Source organism: Sander lucioperca, chromosome 2 (genome assembly GCF_008315115.2).
Source record: "Sander lucioperca isolate FBNREF2018 chromosome 2, SLUC_FBN_1.2, whole genome shotgun sequence".
In the NCBI taxonomy this organism is placed as follows: domain Eukaryota; kingdom Metazoa; phylum Chordata; class Actinopteri; order Perciformes; family Percidae; genus Sander; species Sander lucioperca.
In genome coordinates this window covers 29,739,950-29,764,266 of record NC_050174.1, presented here as the reverse complement: position 1 = coordinate 29,764,266, position 24,317 = coordinate 29,739,950, and the positions used below count along the sequence as shown (strand labels likewise).

Below are 24,317 nucleotides of genomic sequence, written 5' to 3'. Positions count from 1 at the left end.
GAAAAGTTAAATAAAGAATATTTAGATTAGTATCAGCAATTTCAATTTCATCTTTTCTTAAACACATTGACTCATTTTGCTGATGACTCTCCTGTTTCTTTCTAGAGCCTTTCAGGTTGGTGGGAGGAGCCAGTCGCTGTGCAGGAACTCTGAAGGTGAAACATCAGGGACAATGGAGACTGGTTGTTCATCCCTGGACCCTGAAGACAGCAGCTGGTGTCTGCAAAGAGTTAGACTGTGGCTCTGCTGTTTCTGTAGAAGAGAAAAAGTCCTCATTCAGATCTGCGTGGATGATCAGGTCTGACTGTGTTCTGTCTGGATCTGCTCTGAGGGAGTGTGCATCATCAGGTTCCTCTCCCTACATCCTGGATCTCACCTGCTCAGGTAAGCTCATCAGTGACATAATTTATGACTAATGTACCCAGGTTGACACACACATGCAGCAGCTAGAATGGCAGCAGTCTGTCTCCAGCAGCCATGACGGAGTCTGATGAGTTGCTGCCTCAGTAAATCAGCTGCTGAATGCATCAAGATATATATCTGTAGATATGAAACATACACCAAGATATGTATCTGTTTGTATGAAACATACTCTGTGATCAAGAGCTCTTAGTACCTTATTGTCCCACTAGAGCACTACGCTCCCAGAATTCAGAACTACTTGTGGTTCCTAGAGTCTCTAAAAGTAGGATGGGAGCCAGAGTCTTCAGTTATCAGGCTGCTCTTCTGTAGGAACCAGCTCCCAGTCTGGGTTCGGGAGGCAGATACCGTCACCACATTTAAGAATAAACTGAAAACCCTCCTCTTTGATAAAGCTTATAGTTAGGGAGTGAGGAGATCCAGAAATGCTTGTTACTAACCTAGCTCTGGGGAGTTTACTCCCCGGAGTCCTTATGTTTTTTTTTGGCCCAGCATATTTCCTTGGATTAGGATGGAACCAAGATCTTGGTTACAGGTGTCGCCATGGTCCTGCTGCACTCCCTGCTACACCCTGCTACGCTCTGCAGTGCCCTGCTGTGTCCTGCTGCGTCCTGCTGAACCCTGCTCCGTCCTGCTACGTCCAGCTATGCGCTGCTGTGCCACGCTGCAGTGTCATGCAATGACATGAACTACTACGATTACCATTTGTAGTCATTGTTCCATTATCTTTATTGTGACTATTATTGCCACTGTTCATCACACCCCCAACCGGCACCGTCAGACACCGCCACCTAAAAGGGAGTTTTTCCTTGCCACTGTCGCATTAAATGCTTGCTCTTGGGGTAATTACTAGAATTGTTAGTATCTTTGTAAACTATAGAGTGTGGTCTAGACCTATCTGTAAAGTGTCTCGAGACAACTCTTGTTATGATTTGATACTATAAATAAAATTGAATTGAATTGAATTGGAGATATATCTGTAGATATGAAACATACACCAAGATATATATCTGTAAATATGAAACATACACCAAGATATATATCTGTATATATGAAACATAAACAAAGATATATATGTAGATATGAAACATACACCACCTTCTCCTCGTCCATGTTCCCCTGGGACCGGCACTGAATGTTTTCTCACCGATACCGACCATCCACACACAACTCGTCGTCCGCTTTTCCCCGCTACCACAATGATTATTTGTGACTCCATCACTCGGGGCATACAGTTTTTTAATGCCATTACACACTGCTTTCCTGGAGCCAGGGTTGCAGACATTCTGGTGAAACTTGTGGACCTGATACCCTCACTCCCAACCTCTATCAAGCGTATTGTGGTCCATTGTGGAATTAATGATACCCGCTTCCATGAAAGTGCGCTCACAACACGGGATTTAAACCTTCTTATCGATGCTTTGAAGAACACTGGAAAGTGTGTTTTTATTTCTGGTCCACTTCCGTCTCTTGGTCACAGAGCGGGCCAATTTAGCCATCTCCTCAGCCTTGACACTTGACTGGTGTTTTAATTGTTTGTTTGGTTGTGTGCCTTATTTCTACGTGATTTTATACTTTTATGCTGACTGCGTTGAAGTAGTATTGATCGACTCTGACTTTGTTGCACGTTGTATGTCTGTATGTATGTTTGTCATGGTAATGGCAGCTGCATGGGTGGCCCTAGCTAATTTTTCCACATTTTTTATCTTTTATCTTATCTTTCTGAGCCACAGACTTTCACTAGTTCATGACATCTTTTTTTGTCTGGTGTCTTTTCTCTCTCTATGTTACCTTCTATCATCTCTCCAGACTCTGTCAGGCTGGTGAATGGGACCAGTCTGTGCTCAGGCAGACTGGAGGTGAAGACTAACCAGTCTACCCAGCGCTGGTCCTCAGTGTGCGAAGATGACTTTGACCAGCAGGATGCAGAGGTGGTCTGTAGGGAGTTTGGCTGTGGGGCTCCTTCAGTCCTCCAGGGGGTGCTCTATGGAGAAGTGGAGCCTCCAATGAGGACCAAAGAGTTACAGTGTGGAGGCCATGAGTCTGCTCTCCTGGACTGTAGAAGCTCAGGCTCAGATAGAAACACCTGCTCATCTGGAAAAGCTGTTGGACTCACCTGCTCAGGTAGAAGAGGAGCTGCAGCTTTGATTTGATTCATTTATGTTCTAATGAAACTCACTTTGTTCTTTTGCTGATGACTTTCTGGTTTCTGTTCAGAGCCTGTCAGGTTGGTGGGAGGAGCCAGTCGCTGTGCAGGAACACTGGAGGTAAAACAAGGAGAATGGAGACCATTGAGTTACTATTTCTCTGACTGGCCCCTGAAGACAGCAGATGCTGTCTGCAGAGAGTTGGACTGTGGCTCTGCTGTTTCTATAGGACAGAGAGTAGAGTCCACATACAGATCTGTGTGGAGGATCAGGTCTGAGTGTGTTGAGTCTGGATCTGCTCTGAGGGAGTGTGCAGCATCAGCTTCCTCTTCCTACATCCTGGATCTAACCTGCTCAGGTAATCCCATCTATGACATCATCTATGACATCATCTACTACAGAAAAGTATGCGGGTTGACACACGCATGCAGCAGCTAGAATGGCAGCAGGCTGTCTCCATCAGCCATGACGGAGTCTGATGAGCTGCTCTCTCAGTAAATCAGCTGCTGAATGCATCAAGATGTATATCTGTAGATATGAAACATACATGCAGGGTCCAAAAATAACACTCGCTAGGCAGACATTTTCCGTTTGGGGAGGGGGGTTATGCGCCACATGCTGAATAAATATTTGTACCAAAATAGTTCTGATTTTCAGTCTTTATTTTGGTAAACCTGCAGCTACTGTTTTCTGTTCCTCTGCTGTCTGTGTTCTGGAGCTGTGTTCTGGAGTCACAGGAACTCAGGGCAACAGAGGCTCTGGATGTTGGGGCAACACAGGTTCTGGGACATGGGATAGTTGCAGGTCAACAGGAAATTGTGTCTGCCGGACAGCTGACTTGGAATGAGAAGCAGGCGTAAGCCTGGCAATCATTTTTAAACATTAATGGCCCTAGTCCAGCCTCTACCCCTTTTAGATTTGTATTCTATGTTACAGATCTTCTCAGAAAAATATCAAAGAGTGAAAATCTTTGAAATGCGCCAGATGAAGCTCATGAACTGGGGCAAAAAAGGCAAAAGAACTGGGGGCAACAGAGGCTCTGTAACTTTGGGCAATACAAGCTCTGGATCTGGGGGCAACAGAGGCACATGAACTTGGAGCAACAGAGGCTCTGGAATTTCGGATTGTTGTAGCTAAACAGGAACTCTCGTTGGCTGGACCACCAGCTACGTATGAGTTGCAGGCGCCGGAAGGGCTGCCAACAGGACTCTGGGGACAGGAGTCAGCCGAACCACCAAATGGTAATGCAATATAGGATTTGGCTGGTTCACAAGTTACAAATGAGGAGCAGCTGCCAACTGGACTCTGGGGACAGAAGTCGGCTGGACCACCACATGGGAACTGGAAACAGGAGTTGGCTGGTCCACTGACTGGAAACTAGGCAGGACACGTAGTACTTCAGTGGTACATGACATTTGCCAGCCTCATGGATCAGGATCATGACACTTGCTTTTCATTTCAGGGCCCATGTTGACAGGATAGAGCAGCAACATAGCCCGCATGAGCCATGCTGCAGCAGTGCATCCTGCCTGTTTTCTCTTTCTGGACCTAATACAGGTCAACAAGAAAGAGTGAAAACATTTGAACTTGTCTGTGTGGAAAACAAAGATTGTAGAGTTCCTGAGCAGATAAATCTGCAGATGATGACGTGTTATTGTTTCAAAACAGGATGAAAGTGTTTAAAAATGCAAAACAAATAATAGATTGTATGATTGTCAATGTAACTTTTAATGTTACTGTTGCTAGGACTGGCAAGTTCACAATGTCTGTGTGTGTGTGTGTGTGTGTGTGTGTGTGTGTTTACAGACCTGCTGCTTCCACCCAACATCTCTGTTTCCTCCTCCATGGACGGGGTCTCCGAGGCCCAGCAGCAGGGATTCCAGGTGTTCAGGGGCTCCAACTTCACTGTCAGCTGTTCCATCCAGCCACAGTACCCAGGAGGCTCCTTCCAGCTCACCTTCACCTCCTCCAACTCAGCACACAACTCCACCCAGCCAGCTGTCAATCACTCTGCCCACTTCCTGTTTCCTGCTGCAGAGCCTGCCCACCAAGGAAGCTACAGCTGTGTTTATCACCTCTATGTTTTCTCTCATAACTTCTCCTTTGAGAGCCATCTGCTCTCTCTCACCGTCTCAGGTAAGCTGACTGTTTACAGGTTTGGAAAAGATGATTGTTCCAAACTGAGTAGAAATGATCAGCTGATGACTCCACAACATCTGTCAGAAAACCATAACCCTAATTACAGAAAATAACCCAGGTTGAACTGAAGACAACAGGGAATCTGTAACTCAGAAACAGAGGCTCTGGATTTTGGGGCAACACAGGCTCTGGGCCATGGGATTGTTGCAGCTCAACAGGAACTTGTGTCTGCCGGACAGCTGACTTGAAATTAGAAGCAGGCGTCAGCCTGGCCAACAGTTGCTAGGACTGGCAAGTTAATAATAATAAAAATAATAATAAATTGAATTTATATAGCGCTTTTCATGAACTCAAAGTCGCTTTACAGGGTAGGTATAGATAATGAAGACAAACAAACAAAACAAAACAAGATTCAGGCACAGATGAAAAGGGGAGGGGCGTGGGGCGTGGGGCTAGGGATAGGCAGTGGTGAAGAGATGGGTCTTAAGGCGAGACTGGCAGATGGTGAGGGACTCAGAGGTGCGGATCTCTTGGGGGAGGGAGTTCCAGAGCCTGGGAGCTGCCCTGGAGAATGCTCTGTCACCAAAATCATGGAGGTTGGACTTTTGGATACAGAGGAGACCAGCTGAGGTGGATCTGAGGGACCATGAGGGTTGGTACAGGGAGAGGAGATCAGTGAGGTATGAGGGGGTCAGATGATGGAGGGCTTTGTAGGTGAGGACCAGGATTTTGTAGGTGATCCGGTGGGAGATAGAAAGCCAGTGGAGTTGTTTTAGGACTGGAGTGATGTGGTGCCAGGATTTGGAGCGGTTGATGAGTCCCCGTGGCTGAGTTCTGGACCAGTTGGAGTCGGTTGATGAGTCCCCGTGGCTGAGTTCTGGACCAGTTGGAGTCGGTTGATGTTGGTAGAGCTGATGCCAAGAAGAAGTGAGTTGCAGTAGTCCAGTCGGGAGGAGATGAAGGCGTGAATGAGTCTTTCAGCAGCGGGGGGTGTGAGAGAGGGTGTGAGAGAGGGTCTGATTTTGGCGATGTTGTGGAGGTGAAAGAAGGAGGTTTTAATGACATGATGGATGTGGGGCTCAAGGGAGAGGGTGGAGTCAAATATCACACCAAGGTTACGGACCTGGGGAGATGGGGAGACAATGGTGCCGTCGATGGTGAGAGTGGGGTTATTGATTTTGCTGAGTGTGGATTTGGAGCCTATGAGGAGGAATTCTGTTTCATTGCTGTTGAGTTTGAGGAAGTTGTGTTGCATCCAGGTTTTAATAGCTGATAGACAGGAGTTGATGTGGGAGAGGGGAGGATTGTGGGGGGATTTGGTGCTGAGGTAGATCTGGGTGTCATCGGTGTAACAGTGGAAGTCCAGGTTGAAGTGGCGGAGTATCTGACCAAGGGGGAGGATGTAGATGATGAAGAGGAGGGGGCCGAGTACGGAGCCTTGGGGAACACCTTGAATGAATTTCCTCTACAGTGAAATACAGTCACTCTTTGCATCGTCTAGCTGTATATTAACCGGACCTGTCTGGCCGCAGTTTCTCCGTTGTTTGTAAAACTCTCCTCCGCTCCGTTAACCAACGTCTAGCTATTTGTTGTGCTAACGGCTAGTTAGCCTGTCTGCTAGCGGGGAGGTGACGTGGACCCCTTAGGATGTTTGCCTCCTTGGAATTCTTTTCTATATTTTGGCAGTAGTAACGGAGTATCCACAGCTTGCTAACACAAGCAGGAGCATCCGCAAGTGTTGACTTGTGAACTGCAAGTGAAGAAGAAGAGGGATCGGTTTTGGAGAGGGCCTCTGTCAACGTTGCTACTAGCTAAACTAGCAAGCTACACGATGCCCCCCCTCAGCTGTACACCTGGCTGCGACTCGTGCCTCCTGTTCAGCCAGAAGATAGTGGAACTTGAAGCCAGAATAGCGACTCTCCACCAGATCAAGGTGAATGAACAGTTCCTTGACACCATTATCATTGGAAGTTCCCCTCACACACACACTAATGTCGGATGTTTTGATTCCACTCTGCCCTGCACTACTCTCACCCCACCACGCACTAATACAACCTCTGTCCCTGTCGTCTCTCCTCGGCTTCTGCCGAGAACCAAGTCAGCTCTGCTGACCAGCTCCACTCCACACCAGCCTGAGCCATGGCGTATAAGCAAGCACCACAGCAGGCGGTCAGGACAACGCTCAGGCCCAGCCCAACCTATACGACTAGAAAATCGCTACACCATTCTGATGAACGATGAGGAGTTCCCTCTGCTCTGCGGAAACCCTTCTCTGCCACGTCCCCACGGCGCTCATCCTGGCCCATCCACACAGTCGGCGCGCCCCCCTTCAGACCCAACAACTTCCACGCTGGTCATCGGAAGCTCCATGGTCAGGGACCTCTACATTCCCCCTACACCTAGCGGTCCGTCCAAGGTCTACTGCTTCCCTGGTGCCAAGGTCCGTGACATCCAGCACAAACTTCCCAGCATCCTCGCCTGCCACGCTAAGGTCGACAACATCATTGTGCATGTGGGCACAAACGACATCAGAGAGAGACGGTCGACAGCACTTCGAAAAGACTTCACCACTCTCATCACCACCCTGATGGGCACAGGAAAACGGATCGTCATTTCTGGGCCTCTACCTACCTACAGAAAGGGTGCTGAAAGATGGTCCAGACTGTTCGGGCTCCACACCTGGCTGAAACCCCACTGCGCTTCCCTGGGCATTCCCTATGTCGACAACTTCAACTTGTTCTGGGAGAGGCCCAGCCTGCTGAAACATGATGGTCTCCACCCAAACCGACATGGAGCCAGGCTGCTATCTGACAACATAACGACCACACTGAAAGTTAAGTATTGACATTCTGTTGAAAATATCACAGATTCATGCCCCCCAGGTATTGATCCTAATGGCACTTTACAAGTGAATGAATCTGAAAATGTTTTCTGCAGGGTAAAATGTAATACTAGTACTATTCCAGTTATAATCAACAATAGACCATACAAAGTGTTGAATCCCCTAAGTAATAAGGAGTTGACTGCAAACATAGTCAATTTAGCATCCAGTTCACGTCAGCCACAGGTAACCAAAAAAGGGGCAATACTTAACAACCTAATTGGAATTACAACTACCACTGCAATGATAGAACAGGATAGGAAAATTAGATGCGGTCTACTAAATATCAGATCTCTGTCTTCTAAAGCAATACTAGTAAACGAATTGATATCCGATAATCAAATTGATCTATTCTGTCTAACTGAAACCTGGCTGGGCCATGAAGATTATGTCAGTCTAAATGAAGCCACTCCTCCCACTCATATTAATACTCAAATTCCTAGAGGCTCAGGCCGAGGAGGGGGAGTTGCAGCCATATTTGACTCTAACCTGTTAATTAATCCTAAACCTAAACTAAATTATAACTCTTTTGAAAATCTCGTTCTTAACCTTCAGCATCCAACATGGAAAACAGTACAGCCAATTATATTTGTTGTTGTCTACCGAGCACCAGGTCCATATTGTGAATTTTTATCGGAATTCTCAGAGTTTTTATCATGTGTAGTCCTAAAATCAGACAAAGTACTTATTGTAGGTGATTTTAATATCCATGTGGACGTTGACAGCAATAGCCTTAGTACTGCTTTCAACTCACTACTAGATTCAATTGGTTTCAGTCAGAGGGTGCATGAGGCCACGCACTGTTTTAACCACACCCTCGACCTTGTGCTGGCATATGGCATCAAAATTGAAGACGTAATAGTATTCCCGCAAAATCCTTTATTATCAGACCACTTCTTAATAACTTTCGAATTCTTACTACCCGATTATACGAAATTAGATAAAAGCTTCTACGCTAGAAGCCTATCTGACAGTGCTATAGCTAAATTTAAGGAAGATATTCCAACAGCACTAAACTCATTAACGTGCCGTAATATAACAGAGGATCTTTATGTAAACTTTAGTCCCTCTCAAATTGATCATTTCGTAGACGATGCTACGGCCTGCCTACGGACGACTTTAGACTCTGTTGCTCCCCTTAAAAAGAAGATGATGAAGCAAAGGAAACTAGCACCTTGGTATAACTCCCAAACTCGTAAATTAAAGCAAATCTCGCGCAAACTTGAAAGTAAATGGCGTTCCACCAAACTGGAAGAATCTCGTTTAGACTGGCAAAACAGTCTGAAAACCTATAGGAAGACCCTAAGAAAGGCCAGATCAGACTACTATTCATCACTAATAGAAGAAAATAAGAACAACCCAAGGTTTCTTTTCAGCACTGTAGCCAGGCTGACAGATAGCCACAGCTCTACTGAGCCCTCTATTCCTATAGCTCTGAGTAGTGACGACTTCATGAGTTTCTTTAACGATAAAATTATAACAATTAGAGATACTATTCATCACCTCTTTCCCCGAACCTCTAATGGGTCACCTTTAACTGACAGACTGCTAGAAAGAACGACTAGACCTGACATATACTTAGATTGCTTTTATCCTATAAACCCTCAACAATTAATGCTAAAGGTCTCTTCAGCTAAGCCATCTACCTGTCTCTTGGACCCCATCCCAACGAAGCTACTTAAAGAAGCGTTACCCGTGGTTAACACTTCATTGCTAGATATGATAAATATGTCTTTATTGACAGGTTATGTACCGCAGTCATTTAAAGTAGCTGTGATAAAACCTCTACTGAAAAAACCCACCCTCGATCCTGAGGTCTTAGCCAACTATAGACCTATATCTAACCTTCCCTTTCTCTCCAAGATCCTTGAGAAAGTAGTCGCTAACCAGTTATGTGATTTTCTACATAGCAATAGCTTATTTGAGGACTTTCAGTCAGGATTTAGAAAGCATCATAGCACAGAGACAGCACTGGTGAAAATCACTAACGATCTTCTAACTGCATCAGACAAAGGACTTGTCTCCGTACTTGTCTTATTAGATCTTAGTGCTGCATTCGATACTATTGACCATACCATCCTCTTACAGAGATTGGAACATTTAGTTGGCATTAAAGGAATCGCACTAAACTGGTTTAAGTCCTACTTCTCTGATCGATCGCAATTTGTTAATGTTAACAATAAACCCTCCAATTACGCTAAAATTAACCATGGCGTTCCTCAAGGCTCAGTGCTTGGACCAATTCTATTCTCCTTATATATGCTTCCTCTAGGCAATATTATTAGGAAACACTCAATTAACTTTCACTGTTATGCGGATGACACCCAATTATATCTGTCAATCAAGCCAGACGAAACCAGCCAGCTAGCTAAACTTCAAGCTTGCATTAAAGATATAAAATCATGGATGGCCTACAATTTCCTGATGTTAAACTCAAACAAAACCGAAGTTATTGTCCTGGGCTCCAAACCCCTACGAACCTCATTAGCCGAAGATATAATTACTCTGGATGGCATTGCCCTGGCCTCAAGTACTACTGTCAGAAATCTAGGAGTTATTTTTGATCAGGATCTATCCTTTAACGCCCATCTAAAACACACCTCTAGAACAGCCTTTTTTCACCTTCGTAACATTGCTAAAATTAGGAACATCCTGTCTCAAAACGATGCAGAAAAACTAGTCCATGCATTCGTTACTTCCAGGCTGGACTACTGTAATTCCTTATTATCAGGATGCTCAAATAAGTCCGTTAGGACTCTCCAGCTGATCCAGAATGCTGCAGCGCGTGTTCTGACAAGAACTAAGAAAAGAGATCATATTTCTCCTGTATTAGCTTCTCTCCATTGGCTTCCTGTAAAATCCAGGATTGAATTTAAAATCCTTCTTCTGACCTATAAAGCTCTAAATGGTCAAGCTCCTTCATATCTTGAGGACCTCTTAGTACCTTATTGTCCCACTAGAGCACTACGCTCCCAGAATGCAGAGTTACTTGTGGTTCCTAGAGTCTCTAAAAGTAGAATGGGAGGCAGAGCCTTCAGCTATCAGGCTCCTCTCCTGTGGAACCAGCTCCCAATCTGGGTTCGGGGGGCAGACACCGTCGCTACATTTAAGACTAAACTGAAAACTCTCCTCTTTGATAAAGCTTATAGTTAGGGAGTGAGGAGTTGCAGTGAACGCCTAGACCGGCGGGGCAGGGTGTATAGCTGCAGACACAGCACCCCTGCTTTTCTCTGCTTCTCTTTACAGTCATCAGATTTACCTATCGTATAATCAATAATATAGTGCCTCTCCTAGTTATGCTGTTATAATTCTAGACTGCCGAGGAAGTTCCTTCTTATGACACGCTCTTTTCTTTTGTTTCCTTTTATGCACATCATGTCTCAGAAGTGCTTGTTACTCACCTAGCTCTGGGGAGTTTACTCCCCGGAGTCCTTATGTTTCTTCTTCACCCAGAACATCGCCTCGGATTAGGGCGACACCAAGACCTGGGTCTTGGGTGCAGCTGTGGCTATGGACCTGCTACACCCTGCTACGCTCTGCGATTCCCTGCAATGCCCGACTACGTCCTGCTGCGTCCACCGCGTCCACCCATGCTCTGCTGTGCCACGCTACATCCTGTACCGTCATAACCCCAACCGTCAGACACCGCCCACCAAGAGTCTGGGTCTGCCGAGGTTTCTTCCTAAAAGGGAGTTTTTCCTCGCCACTGTCGCAATAGCCACTGCTAATGCTTGCTCTTGGGGGAACTATTGGAATTGTTGGGGCTTTATAGAGTGTGGTCTAGACCTACTCTATCTGTAAAGTGTCTCGAGATAACTCTTGTTATGATTTGATACTATAAATAAAATTGAATTGAATTGAATTGAAATTGAAATTGAATTGAAAATTGAATGACTGTGGCTGTGGCAGAGGTGTGGTTATGGAGAGAGATGAAGTGGGATCTGTTGGAAAGGTAGGAGCGGAGCCAGCTGAGTGCAGTACCTTAGTTAACAATGTCTGTGTGTGTGTCAATGTTTACAGACCTGCTGTTTCCACCCAACATCTCTGTGTCCTCCATGGACGGGGTCTCCGAGGCCCAGCAGCAGGGGTTCCAGGTGTTCAGGGGCTCCACCTTCAACATCAGCTGCTCCATCCAGCTACAGTACCCAGGAGGCTCCTTCCAGCTTACCTCCACCTCCTCCAACTCAGCACACAACTCCACCCAGCCAGGTGTCAATCACTCTGCACACTTCCTGTTTCCTGCTGCAGAGCCCGCCCACCAAGGAAGTTACAGTTGTGTTTATCACCTCTATGTTTTCTCTCATAACTTCTCCTCTGAGAGCCATCTGCTCTCTCTCACTGTCTCAGGTAAGCTGACTGTTTACAGGCTTGGAGAAGATGATTGGTCCAAACTGAGTAGAAATGATCAGTTGATGACTCCACAACATCTGTCAGAAAACCATAACCCTAATTTTGACATTTTTGTTGGACATGAGGAAGTCAAACACGACATGAAACATGGGAATTGAAGCCTTTAACCTTTAAAATTAAACAGGAAACTAAAATGAACCCAGGATCATGACAGTACAGAGGGAGATATGGTCCACGCCCAAAGTGCAGGAGGAACAATACCCCAGTCAACTCAGTTTTATTTCTACAGATTATTCTCAGAGGACTTTATAATCTATTACAGTCTCTGTCCTCAGAGCGTCAATTCAGATAAACATAAACCTCCAAAAGAATTAAATAGAAGTGATTTAGATTTCAGGTCTGTTTGTGTTTAATGGTACGTTTTGAGTTAGGGTCATGATGTAGTGTGATTTGATATCTGTCCATGTGTTTCATCACATCCATCAGATCCATCTACTCGAATGCCTTTTATCATCGGAGTGGTCGTGTTCTCTCTGACTCTGCTGTTGGTGATCACTGCTCTTTACTTCTACTGTAAGGTACGGACACACACCTGTTGCTTAACATAGACTGTTTCTAAAATGGCCGCCGCGTCTCCACTTCCTCCCGCTGTACAAAGTGAAGCCAAAATCTCAGTAGATGCTAGATCTGACCTGCTAGACATGTCAACGTCAACACACGAGCACACTGCGCAGGCGTCACAACTTGGGCTTCCCGTTTGTCATTACAGCCGAAGACTGTAACATATTTTTAGCCCAATAACAGCTGTTTTAATCAACATTTATTCACAAGATCTTAATAATATTATTATCTTAAATATTACAGTATGCTGTAATACAGAACATTACGATATGTGCCGAGCTGGGCTCATGCAAAGCCCATATCCCACAATGCAATGCAGGCATTCATATTAAGAATCGGACAGCGATCAGCGGGTCTTTAACACCAGTATCACTTCACTGTACATATATATAGTGGCTTTGTCACCAGCAACAACACGTAGCTCGCTATTTTCAACACCACAGAGATCAAGGTTTTAAGTGTTTTCTTTCTATCAATCGTGTTTTCCCTCCTTTTTCTCTCTCTCTTTCCTTCCTAAACCTACACACACACACACACACACACACACACACACACACACAGAACCACACACAGAACCACACATGCACCCCGTGTTAACAGCTGGCCTTGGCCGGTACCAGAGATGCGCGACACGCAACCGAGTTTCAACCGCCATTTTGGCCCCAGAATAACACTCTGGGGTGTACCCAGAGAAGGATGTATAGGACCAGCTGTTATAGAAGGTGCTATACAAATAGGACCAACTGTTATAGAGGGTGCTACACACATAGGACCAGCTGTTATAGAAGGTGCTACACACATAGGACCAACTGTTATAGAAGGTGCTACACACATAGGACCAGCTGTTATAGAAGGTGCTATACAAATAGGACCAACTGTTATAGAAGGTGCTATACAAATAGGACCAACTGTTATAGAGGGTGCTACACACATAGGACCAGCTGTTATAGAAGGTGCTACACACATAGGACCAACTGTTATAGAAGGTGCTACACACATAGGACCAGCTGTTATAGAAGGTACGACACACATAGGACCAGCTGTTATAGAAGGTACTACACACATAGGACCAGCTGTTATAGAAGGTACTACACACATAGGACCAGCTGTTATAGAAAGCTCTGGACCTCAGCTGTCGTGTAGATATGGTCACCAAAGTTTACCCACTGTAAGCACTATCAAATATGATAATAAGCTATTTTCACCTATTTAACGATTCAATTTTTAAAATGTGATAATACCAGTGTGTTCCCCATCCCAATAAACCCCAGTGTGCATCCAAACCTCTACAGTGCCAACTTCTAATTATGAGAAATATACCAATAAACGATCGTGATTTAAATATCACGCCTCAATATATTCTGGGTTTTGAGGCCTCGCCCCTACAATTTACGACATGGTGAGACGTAATCCGGCTAAGAAGCAGCACTTTTCAGAGGTGGAGACTGAAACCCTGATACCTCAGGTTCACTATTTGGCATCCTGAAAACTGTTATTAAAGGCTGTAGAAAGACTGGGGAATTGAAAGAGATCACTGATGGGGCAGCCTCTAACTCACCCAGTAAGAGCGTTCGCCCCATGTTGGCTGAGTCCTTTGCAGAGGCGCGGGTTCGAATCCAACCTGCTGCCCTTTACTGCGTGTCATCCCCCATCTCTCTTCCCCCTTTCATGTCTATCCACTATCAATTCATAATGAAAGGGAAAAGCCCCAAAAAAGAATCAAAAAAAAAAAGAAAGAGATCACTGATGCAGTCAACAGTGTTGCCATGGTAAATTGGACTCCAGCTGAAGTTTATTTAATTTATGCATCCTTGACATATGTATGCTACAGTCCTAATAGTAATATACAGGCTTATATTGCAATCTCTTAGGCCTACACCTACCTATATTTAAATAAACACACAGTAGCAGAGTTTATGCAGTGTCTTTTATTTTACTCGTGTTTTTTTCATGAATCAGAGCCAGGCAACACCCCCCCGACCCTGTCTCCTGACAGCAGAGGGGCTGGACCACCCCCCCGACCCTGTCTCCTGACAGCTGAGGGGCTGGACCACCCCCCCGACCCTGTCTCCTGACAGCAGAGGGGCTGGACCACCCCCCCGACCCTGTCTCCTGACAGCTGAGGGGCTGGACCACCACCACGACCCTGTCTCCTGACAGCAGAGGGGCTGGACCACCACCACGACCCTGTCTCCTGACAGCAGAGGGGCTGGACCACCACCACGACCCTGTCTCCTGACAGCAGAGGGGCTGGAAAAACAAGCCGAAATAACTCGGTCAATAGCAGAAATAAATCGTTCACTTGTGGCCATTAACAACACTTTAAAAGAGAAACGAAAACCTGAAAAATAAATAAAAATGTTCATCGTTATGTTTCCTGTATTGAATATCATTGCCAAACATCACACTATACCTTTTAAAAACGAGGAATAATATCCTGTCTCCTTTGTATAGCCCCCAGTTAGGACTGTGCTGGACACTGGTCTCTGGTCATCGGGTCATCTGGCTCCATCTCTACATTCATGGCACCCTGTTTTCCTGCTCGATGTTGTGCAGAACACCACAGGCTAAAACAAAGTTACAGACTTTTTCTGCCGTGTATAGTAGGGTCCCCACCCGCTGATGCAAGACCATGAGCCATCTGCCCTTAATCAATCCGATGGAGCGCTCCACCGTGGCCCGTGCACGTACGTGTGCACTGTTACCGGTGCATAGAGGTCCTCTAAAAGAGCCAGATCTGCCATTGCTGATAAGTGATCAACTGATGACTTCTCCTTCTCCTGTTAAACTTTTTATATGCTGCACCGCAAGTCCACACTGACTCAAACCCTTGCGTACACGAGTTCAGACCAGACGTGAGATTTTATCTCAGCCTACGCTCACGTTCAAATTGATAAATGCCGAGCTTTGCGTAGGAATCGGTGTACACCCATCCTACGCCTGTTTTAGGTCATACGCACGTTTCATAAATGAGGGCCCATGTGTTTGCACATGTGAGGAGTGTGTGTGCCCTGGTAAATAAGTGTAGCAATTTGATTGGTTGTGTTTAGAAAAGGAAAGCAAGTCACTTCCTGTTAGATTTTTGTGTCTTAGGTAGAGAATTGTGTGTAGTGTTTTGAAAAAAGTGTTTTTTTTGATAACTCAGTGAAAGGCTGAGAAATAGCTGATGGTTTTGGAGATTTGCTGTGTAGTTTTGCACTTTGAGTGAGAGGTTTCAAAAATCGTGTGACATGAAAAGATTTTGTGTGTAAGCAGTTGGAAAAAACTGTAAAAAGGCAGAGCGCACACAGCGCAACGCACCCCCTTTTCAGTTTTAAAACCATGTAGCTACGTGTTGTCGGGGCTGAATGTGGCACAGATCTAACAGGATGTGAGTGTTTCTCTGACTTCCTGACCAGACTGAAGGCTGCCTCAAACAGCTGGAAACTGTCCGAATTTGCGATCTGTGTGCGATCTTTAGGCAATGTTGTTGGCCATGTTGTTGGTTTTTTGCCGCCATGCAGTGCACAGTTGCAGTTGTGTTGGATGTGCACCTGTCATGACGTTTTTGCGGGCCCTCCGATTAAAGCCATATGCCCTCTCTAAAGATTTGCTCCAGCACCGTGTGTGTGTGTGTGTGTGTGTGTGTGTGTGTGTATATGTGTGTGTGTATGTGTGTGTGTGTATGTGTGCGTTCCTGCGTGCGTATGTGTGTGTGTGTGTGAGAGTGTGTGTGAGTGTGTGTGTGTGTGTGTGTGTGAGTGTTTGTGTGTGTGTGTGTGTATATATGTGTGTGTATGTATGTGTGCGTTCCTGCGTGCGTATGTGTGTGTGTGTGTGTTTACGCAACTCTGTTTACATTATTTTCCACCATGAGCTCACAGCAACACAAATCAACAGAGAAATCTGGAATGAAACATTATCAACAAGTGTAGAGAAGCAGCTCTGTTGTAAAGGCTAACGGTGCTCGGTTAGTACAATGACATCATGGTAGAAAGCACAGCCCAAACGTTTTGTCATAAACTAGCTAGGTAAGTAACAAACGATGCTAACGGCATTAATAACTAAGCCAAACGGTGCTGTCACTACTATTTTAGTGATTTATAAGCAACCTGTTGCAGATTGTCACGTTACTGAGAATACAGCTTTTAGAAGGTAATATATAAGTAGAAGCTAACTCCGACAGCTGTAGGGCAGCTAACATTACCTTTAGCTGTCTCCATGAAGCTCCCAGCTAAGCTAACTCTGACAGCTGTAGGGCAGCTAAGATTACCTTTAGCTGTCTCCATGAAGCTCCCAGCTAAGCTAACTCTGACAGCTGTAGGGCAGCTAACATTACCTTTAGCTGTCTTCATGAAGCTCCCAGCTACGCTAACGTTACTGTACCTTGCGACGCAGTTAGAAAACAAGAACGAGCTAACTAATGTTAACAAAAGCACTTTGGCTCGGTGGAAGTCGATTTTAAAGTCATGTTAAAACTATTTCCCGTCCTTCTTATGATTTCCAGCCGCTGCCTGTCACTCCCCCGTGTAATAACGTTACTCGGTGCATAGCTAACGTTAGCTCCGTAATGTTGTACTAATGCCGCCTTCACAGTGGCAGTTAAAATCAGCTCTGATACGGCTTCGAAACGACCAGAAGTCATTTATTTCCTATGGAGATTCGCAGACCGCATGTGAATGGGTCCGAACTGGGTCCGAACGAGTGCGATGCGAAAAAAATCATGTCAGTTGGTCATCCGGATGCGTTCAAAAAATTGAACTCTTGCAAAAGGCTACAGACGGTTCCTATCCGACAATTCCAGCGTTGCTATGGTACTGATAAACAAACCTGCTAATGCTAATTAGTTAGCTAGCAACAGACATCGAACTATTGACATTATACCGCTATATCACATTTAACCGACCTGACATGTCAACGTCCTGGGCAACTTTTCTCCACCCAGCAGCCTTTCTATTTATATCTGTATAAGAGAGGTTATAGAGAATCGTACATTCAGACACTTATCAGTCACTTCCGAAGCTTTTCCACGGTGTAGTACGACGTCCGCTGGGGACTTATTACGTATTACGGAGCTGATTTCAAGTGCCAGTGTGAAGGCGCCGTAACGTTACTCGGTACGTAGCTAACATTAGCTCCGTAATGTTGTACTAACGTTACTTGGTACGTAATGTTAGCTTCATAATGTTGTATTAACGTTACTCAGTACATAACGTTAGCTCCGTGATGTTGTTTTAACGGTACTCGGTGCGTAATGTTAGCTTCGTCATGTTGTACTAACGTTACTCAGTACATAACGTTAGCTCCGTGATGTTGTTTTAACGGTACTCGGTACGTAATGTTAGCTTCGTCATGTTGTACTAACGTTACTCAGTACATAACGTTAGCTCCGTGATGTTGTTCTAACGGTACTTGGTACGTAACGTTAGCTCCGTGATGTTGTTCTAACGGTACTCGGTACGTAATGTTAGTTTTCGTCATGTTGTACTAACATTATTCGGTATGTAACGTTAGCTCTGTAATGCTGTACTAACGTAATCTTAGACCTCACGATGCCTTGTGCCCAAGTTATTGTTAATAAGACGTGACATGAGCGACAAGGCAAGAAGAGGGAGATTAGTTAACGTTAGCCAACATATTTATAAAAAAAGTCACATTCGAATAGTAATTTCAGCAATTGAATAGTATTGATTTGTTTTACTATTCGAATTATATTAGAATTTTGGCATTCATTCCAACTGCTCTAATGTGTGTGTATGTGTGCGTTCCTGCGCGCGTATGTGTGTGTGTGTGTGTGTGTGTGTGTGTGTGTGTGTGTATGTGTGCGTTCCTGTGTATATATGTCAGAGTTGGATCACATAATGATAAGCAGTGAAGTCTCTCTGAAAGTGCAACCATTAGGCCATGGCCAGGGTGTAACCTCCATGAACTTTAATTTCCTTCCATTCTTCACACACTTCCTCCATGATTAATTCAAATGTCCCAGGGACAACAATTAGTCTCCACTTTGAGAGCCTACTGTTGAAATACAGTGCTGCTGTGTGTGTGTTCAGGTCAACCTTGTGTTGTCCTCCCAGATAAAAAAAATGAATAATGTTTCAACGTTTCTTTGCATTTTTTTCTAGGCTTCCGGGACTTTTTAGACGTTTTTGTCGCCTTTTGTTTAGTTTTCCAATGTTTTTGTTGCTTTTTTGTCGCTTTGTTTGTCTGGTTTTTGACGCTTTTTCTGAATTTTTCAACGCTTTTTTTTCCCACCAGTGTATACACCACTAACACCAAATTATAAACACTAGTTTCACACTTATTCTTGGAAGTCATGGTCAATAAACCTAATTTTTATGAAATCATACCTCATTTTTGAAAAAGCAAAAATATGCTATAATATTGATTGAAACTCCCAAAATGTAATGAAAGAAACTGAACTTTAATTTCACTTGTGAAGAACGTTGTATGGAACCATCCACGTTATTTTTGGGCAATTTGGTTGAAAGAAACCTATATTTCTGATATAGAAACTTTATTTATTATTAGAGAGGAGGAGAAACCAGGAGACACTGGGAGAGAGAGAGGAGGAGAAACCAGGAGACACTGGGAGAGAGAGAGAGAGAGGAGGAGAAATCAGGAGACACAGAGAGAGAGAGAGGAGGAGAAAGCAGGAGACACTGGGAGAGAGAGAGGAGGAGAAAGCAGGTGACAATGGGAGAGAGAGATAGAGAGAGAGAGAGAGAGAGAGAGAGAGAGAGAGAGAGAGAGAGAGAGAGAGAGGAGGAGAAATCAGGAGACACTGAGAGACAGAGAGGAGGAGAAAGCAGGAGACACTGGGAGAAAGAGGAGGAGAAACTAGGAGACACTGGGAGAGAGACAGGAGGAGAAACCAGGTGACAATGGGAGAGAGAGAGAGAGAGAGAGAGAGAGAGAGAGAAATTGGGGAAACACAACACAGAAGTGAGGGAGCGACTGTGGAACCTGAAGGAGAAAATACGAGGAACAAGTTTGAGAAACATCAGAGGAAAAACTAAAAGAAGAACAGATCAGACGGTAAGAAAATTAAAGTCAGATTTGTGACTTTTTGAACATTACAGTGATAGAGATTCATCAGACAGGAAGATTCCTCTTTCAGGACGTCTCATCCTCTTCATTACTTTAACTTTTCTCCCTAATGTTCCTGTTTCCAAATGTCTGTTTCTCTCAGCTGTTCCCACACTAACAACCACCTGTAACTCCTGTTTAACCCCTGAACCATTTCTGCTTGAATACGCTCAGACTGCAGCTCTTAACCAAAAACACTACACACATCTCTCTACATTTGGCACACTCTTTCCTAAATAAAACCATTGCTGCATTTCAAAATGCTAAAGTTAAAATGTCCTTCTGATAAACTCCCAATATACAGGAAACGACTTAATGTCTGTCAGTGAGCGTGTTGGCTGTTTGGTTTGGAGAGCTTCTGTTTCTATTTCTTGTTTCCTCTGATAACAGCTAGTTATCAGTAGATTGATGGTTCACAGCGCTGTGCCGGCTCCAAAATCTGAAGAAAGAACAACAATCCCAGAGGAAAAGCTCAGCGTCTCGCTGTGACTCACACAATCCTTCGCCATGTGGCGCTGCATATGGAGAGTGTTAAAAGATACATTCTGCGGCACATCTGCTCCGCTAATGGTCTGCATACATTATGTGTTCAATGCAGCCGAAGTGTAAGGCTATGGTACATTTAGAAATCTTTTTAAACGGGGCATATTGTCCTCCCAAGTGTCCTGACCAAACAGCAAAAGTGTTCCCAAAGGTTCTTCCCAAGAGTCCTTAAGTGTTCCCTTTTGACCCACAGACAGATTGGAAACTTTTTTCCATTTCTGATGTGCATGTATTCCCTTTTGTCAAAAGTATTCCCAACCGTCCCGTCCAATGCGCCAACTGGTGGACAAAAGTGGAATTCAGGACAATCAGAAAGAGGTGCCAAGAACCTCAGAATGGGTGCTGTATGGTCCCAGGGGTCTTTCAACACCTGGGTGGGGGCAGCCAGGTGCTCGGCCCAGCAAGGTCAGCAGATTTCTTGCGGCCCCCATTGGGTTGGGGAAGGCCGGGACAAAATCGGTTGATCAGTAGATTTTCCCATGAAAAACTCTTAAAGCATTCCAGTGTGTCATGCAAGACGTAAGAAGGATCTACACACTTTTTCTTTTACAAACGTATATCTGTACATAGTAGTCAAATGTTCATGTTCACCTTGTTCAGTTTGTTGTCCTTGTTTTTAGCGGTAGTGTTTCTGCTGCTAAAAAAAGGACAACAAACAAAAAGCCAGTCAGATTCCCTGTATGTGTTCACATTAACTTGGCCATTAAAGTTGATTCTGATTCTGTTCCAGTAAAGCTCCTCCTCTTCCTGTTCGCAGATATACACTGAGGACAGCACACAGGATTATCAGAGTGACGCTGCACCTGGACATGTATCACCTGTTGGTGCTGCTGCTGTGCAGCTCAGGTAGGACACTGCTTTAAAGATGATGTGTTATTCAAATACTTATGTTAATCTTTAAATCAGAGGACAAACTGCTCTTACACAGACAGACAACAAGGGAAAATGGATTTAACGATTGAGTGGAGCCTTGCCAGCTACCACCAGGCAAGGTTCCACCTGCAATCAGTCACTACCAGGCCAGAAGCCTGAAGAAAAGGTGAGCATTAAAATCCTACTTACCCTCCCTCAATGTTAACTTGGCTAGGAAGCAAAATTTTGCCATCTGATGAGGACTTGGGAGTCACTACAAGAAGACCATGGACAGCAAAAATCCTTTGATGAACAGCTGCTTGACTGAATGGAAGCACATTTTTAGATTCTGCCAACAAGAGGATTGATGGTCTAGTTAGAGATGTCAAGATCTGAAAACAAGTCTGCAATTCTCACAAAAGGAGGTTGATGACCTGAAACTCACAGAAAAAAGCTCAATTCCTTAGAAAGGGAACTGGAAGATCTTGGTGTATCTCAAAAACAAACACACTGATTGTTTTGCCGAGACGGATTACCTGGAAAACCAAAGCTGTAGAAATAAAATTGTCATTCAAGTCTTGGGCCCTGACTCTCCTCCTTTCCAAGGCTCAGGAACATTAACGAGGCTTCTCTGACCTTCTCCGGAAGAAGAGGGCAGAGCTCATCCCTGCAATGAAGGAGGCCAGAGCAAAGGGGGAATTACGCTGTCATCAGTTATGACCGCCTCATTTTTAAACCTAGGAGGGACTGGCATCATGGTCCGAGCCAAGATGAAGACTATATGTTCACCTGCGGTCTTGTCTCCACCCTCCGGAAACATGATCATCCTAGAACATACTGCTTACTGCTTGGGTCTCATTTAACCCCTAAATGACACACATGAAACAAGTTCATTTTAGTCAAATTGATAAAGTTGAGCTTCATAACATGTTGTTCAAGATTATTTTAAGCTGGAGCCAAAGGTTGATTAAAACTTCTTAAACAATCTGAACACACCTGATCCAGAGGAGGTTATGACTAAAGGAGACTCATCCTCAAGTGATATTCTGTGTGATAATGACACACCGATCGTGATTGTTTTTCTGACATGAAACAAACCTTTATTTCTGACTGTAATTATTTCTCAATATATGTCTTCAAATCTATCAGTGATCAATTTACAAAGAGAAGTGACCTCTCCCTTACACATTAATGCATGCAGTATGCCCAAAAACTTTGACTTACTCAACCTCTCCCTCTCTAATCTAAATGACACCTTCTCTGTAATTGGGTTATCAGGAACCTGGTTAAACAATGAAAATGCTGAATTATATAACACTGAACATTTTAACCATGTGAATAGGTGCAGAGAGGATAAAGTGTGTGAAGGAGTTTTACTGTATATAAATACTAAGCTGGAGTATAACGAAAGACAAGATTTAGAAAAATGCTTTGTTTTTTCTGGAGTGTATTCATCGAAACTGGCAATCATATCACTGGATGCATTTATAGACCGCCACACTTGAATATGTGATTTTAACTCCCATCTGAAAGATATGCTCAACATTATATCTAAAGAGAGGAAACATTGTGGGAGATTGTATCATCAATATTATAGATTCTGTTAAAAATACCCAGATAAATTACTTCATGGATATTAATGTGTACATTAATGATTTGGCCATCAGATCAGCTTTTTAAAATTTGATTTGCTGATGATATACAAGTCTGTTTTATTCATACAAAAATCCTAACACTAGCATGAGAATAGAATAGAATGTCTTTTATTGTCACTATACACATGTACAACAAGATTAAAAGCAACTCATTTTAGGGTTGTTAATAAGGAAATGATAAAAATCTCAAAATTGTTTAAAATCAACAAATTATCAACACTAAGAAAACTAACTTTATGTTGTTTGGACACAGCAACAGTTCCTTGAGAATATAACCGTGATGATTGACAATGTCTCAGTAGATAATGTAAAGTCAACTTGTTTTCTTGGTGTACTTATTGATGAAAACATATATTGAAAACCTCATATTTCATTTATTACATCCAAAATAGCCAAAAATGTTGTAATAATTGGAAGAATTTGTTATCTCCTTAACACAAAAGTCTCTCTCAGCCTCTATTATTCTATGATTTGTCCTTTTATTAGACTGCAATAGATTTTTCATCGTCAAAAGCAGGCGGTCAGAATCACTAGCTCCTCACCTCCTAAGAGTCACACATTACCTCTGTTTTAGAAATGTGACATTCTTAATATTTTTCAAATCAACAATCTTCAAGTTAGCCAATTTGTTCACACCAATTTGTTCACACCTATTTTTTGCAATCTGTTTACCCCTAATAATCAATTTCACGATTATCCCACTGGAATAGCAGCCCAGCTTCGCCCCCTCCCAACGCAAACCACGTTGTCCCAATTTAGAGTTAATTACAGATGTTCTAAGATATGGAATTCTCTCCCTCCCAGCCTACGGAAACCTAATAAATCAAAATATCTGTGAGAAATATTTTACTGTATCAGTAGCTTAATATGTCTCTTATCTTTTGTTTCTTTTGTTTTTTTGATTACTTTTCTTTTTCTCTTTTTCTTCATTCTTTATTTTATCTCCTCATTTAATTGTTTTTGTCTTCTGTACCTTTTTATAGACTTTTTATGCTTTTATGTTGTTTTTATTATTTTCTATATGTTACCTTTCGTTGAATTATTTTAGGGAACCCAACGCGTCAAGCCCGTTGAGGGTTTTCTGGGTTTCCTTTGCATGTCTTTTTATTTTACTTATTTTGTCATAGATGTAACACTGTTTTTTCTACATGAGCTAAATGAATCCAATCAAATAAAAAAAAAAACGATAAATCCTCCATGCACGGTAAAGTTAGCCATGGTGTTCCACAAGACTCTGTGCTTGGACAACTTCTTTATGAGGTAATGGGTAATTACAGTATACGCTTTCTTTAAGTTCCTCCCAAATAACAGACTTGTGTGTTCTGTGTATTCATATCTTTAACTCACCTTTAGTAAACTGGTAACATGACTGTGAGTTCCCTGAGGTGTTTCTGAGCTGCTAGAAGATTCTTTACAAAACAACCTGAGAGAGTTTGTTCTGTCCACAGTTGTGATCCAATCATGCTGCTTTATACTCATGTTTACCTTCTGATTTTCTCCTCAGGACTCCAGGCTGAAGGAGAACACACCTCAACAGGTAAAGAGACAGAAAAGTGAAATAAATAATATTTAGATTAGTATCAGCAGTTTCAGTTTCATATTTTCTTAAACACATTGACTCATTTTGCTGATGACTCTCCT

At 43.6% G+C, this 24,317-nt stretch overlaps 1 protein-coding gene and 1 long non-coding RNA gene across 2 annotated transcripts in view; both read left to right on the top strand.

The window, feature by feature from the left end:
• Positions 1-24,317, top strand: part of LOC116063158 (scavenger receptor cysteine-rich type 1 protein M160-like) — a 62,927-nt gene that overhangs the window by 31,345 nt on the left and 7,265 nt on the right. Inside the window, exons 6-7 of the mRNA XM_035995989.1 lie at positions 2,638-2,925; positions 11,608-11,934. Coding sequence (XP_035851882.1) covers positions 2,638-2,925; positions 11,608-11,934 — 615 coding nt within the window. The remainder of the gene's footprint in view (positions 1-2,637; positions 2,926-11,607; positions 11,935-24,317) is intronic.
• Positions 12,334-23,203, top strand: LOC118493973. The gene is made up of 3 exons (XR_004896032.1): positions 12,334-12,515; positions 21,157-21,161; positions 23,191-23,203. It is a non-coding gene; the product is annotated as an uncharacterized LOC118493973 (long non-coding RNA).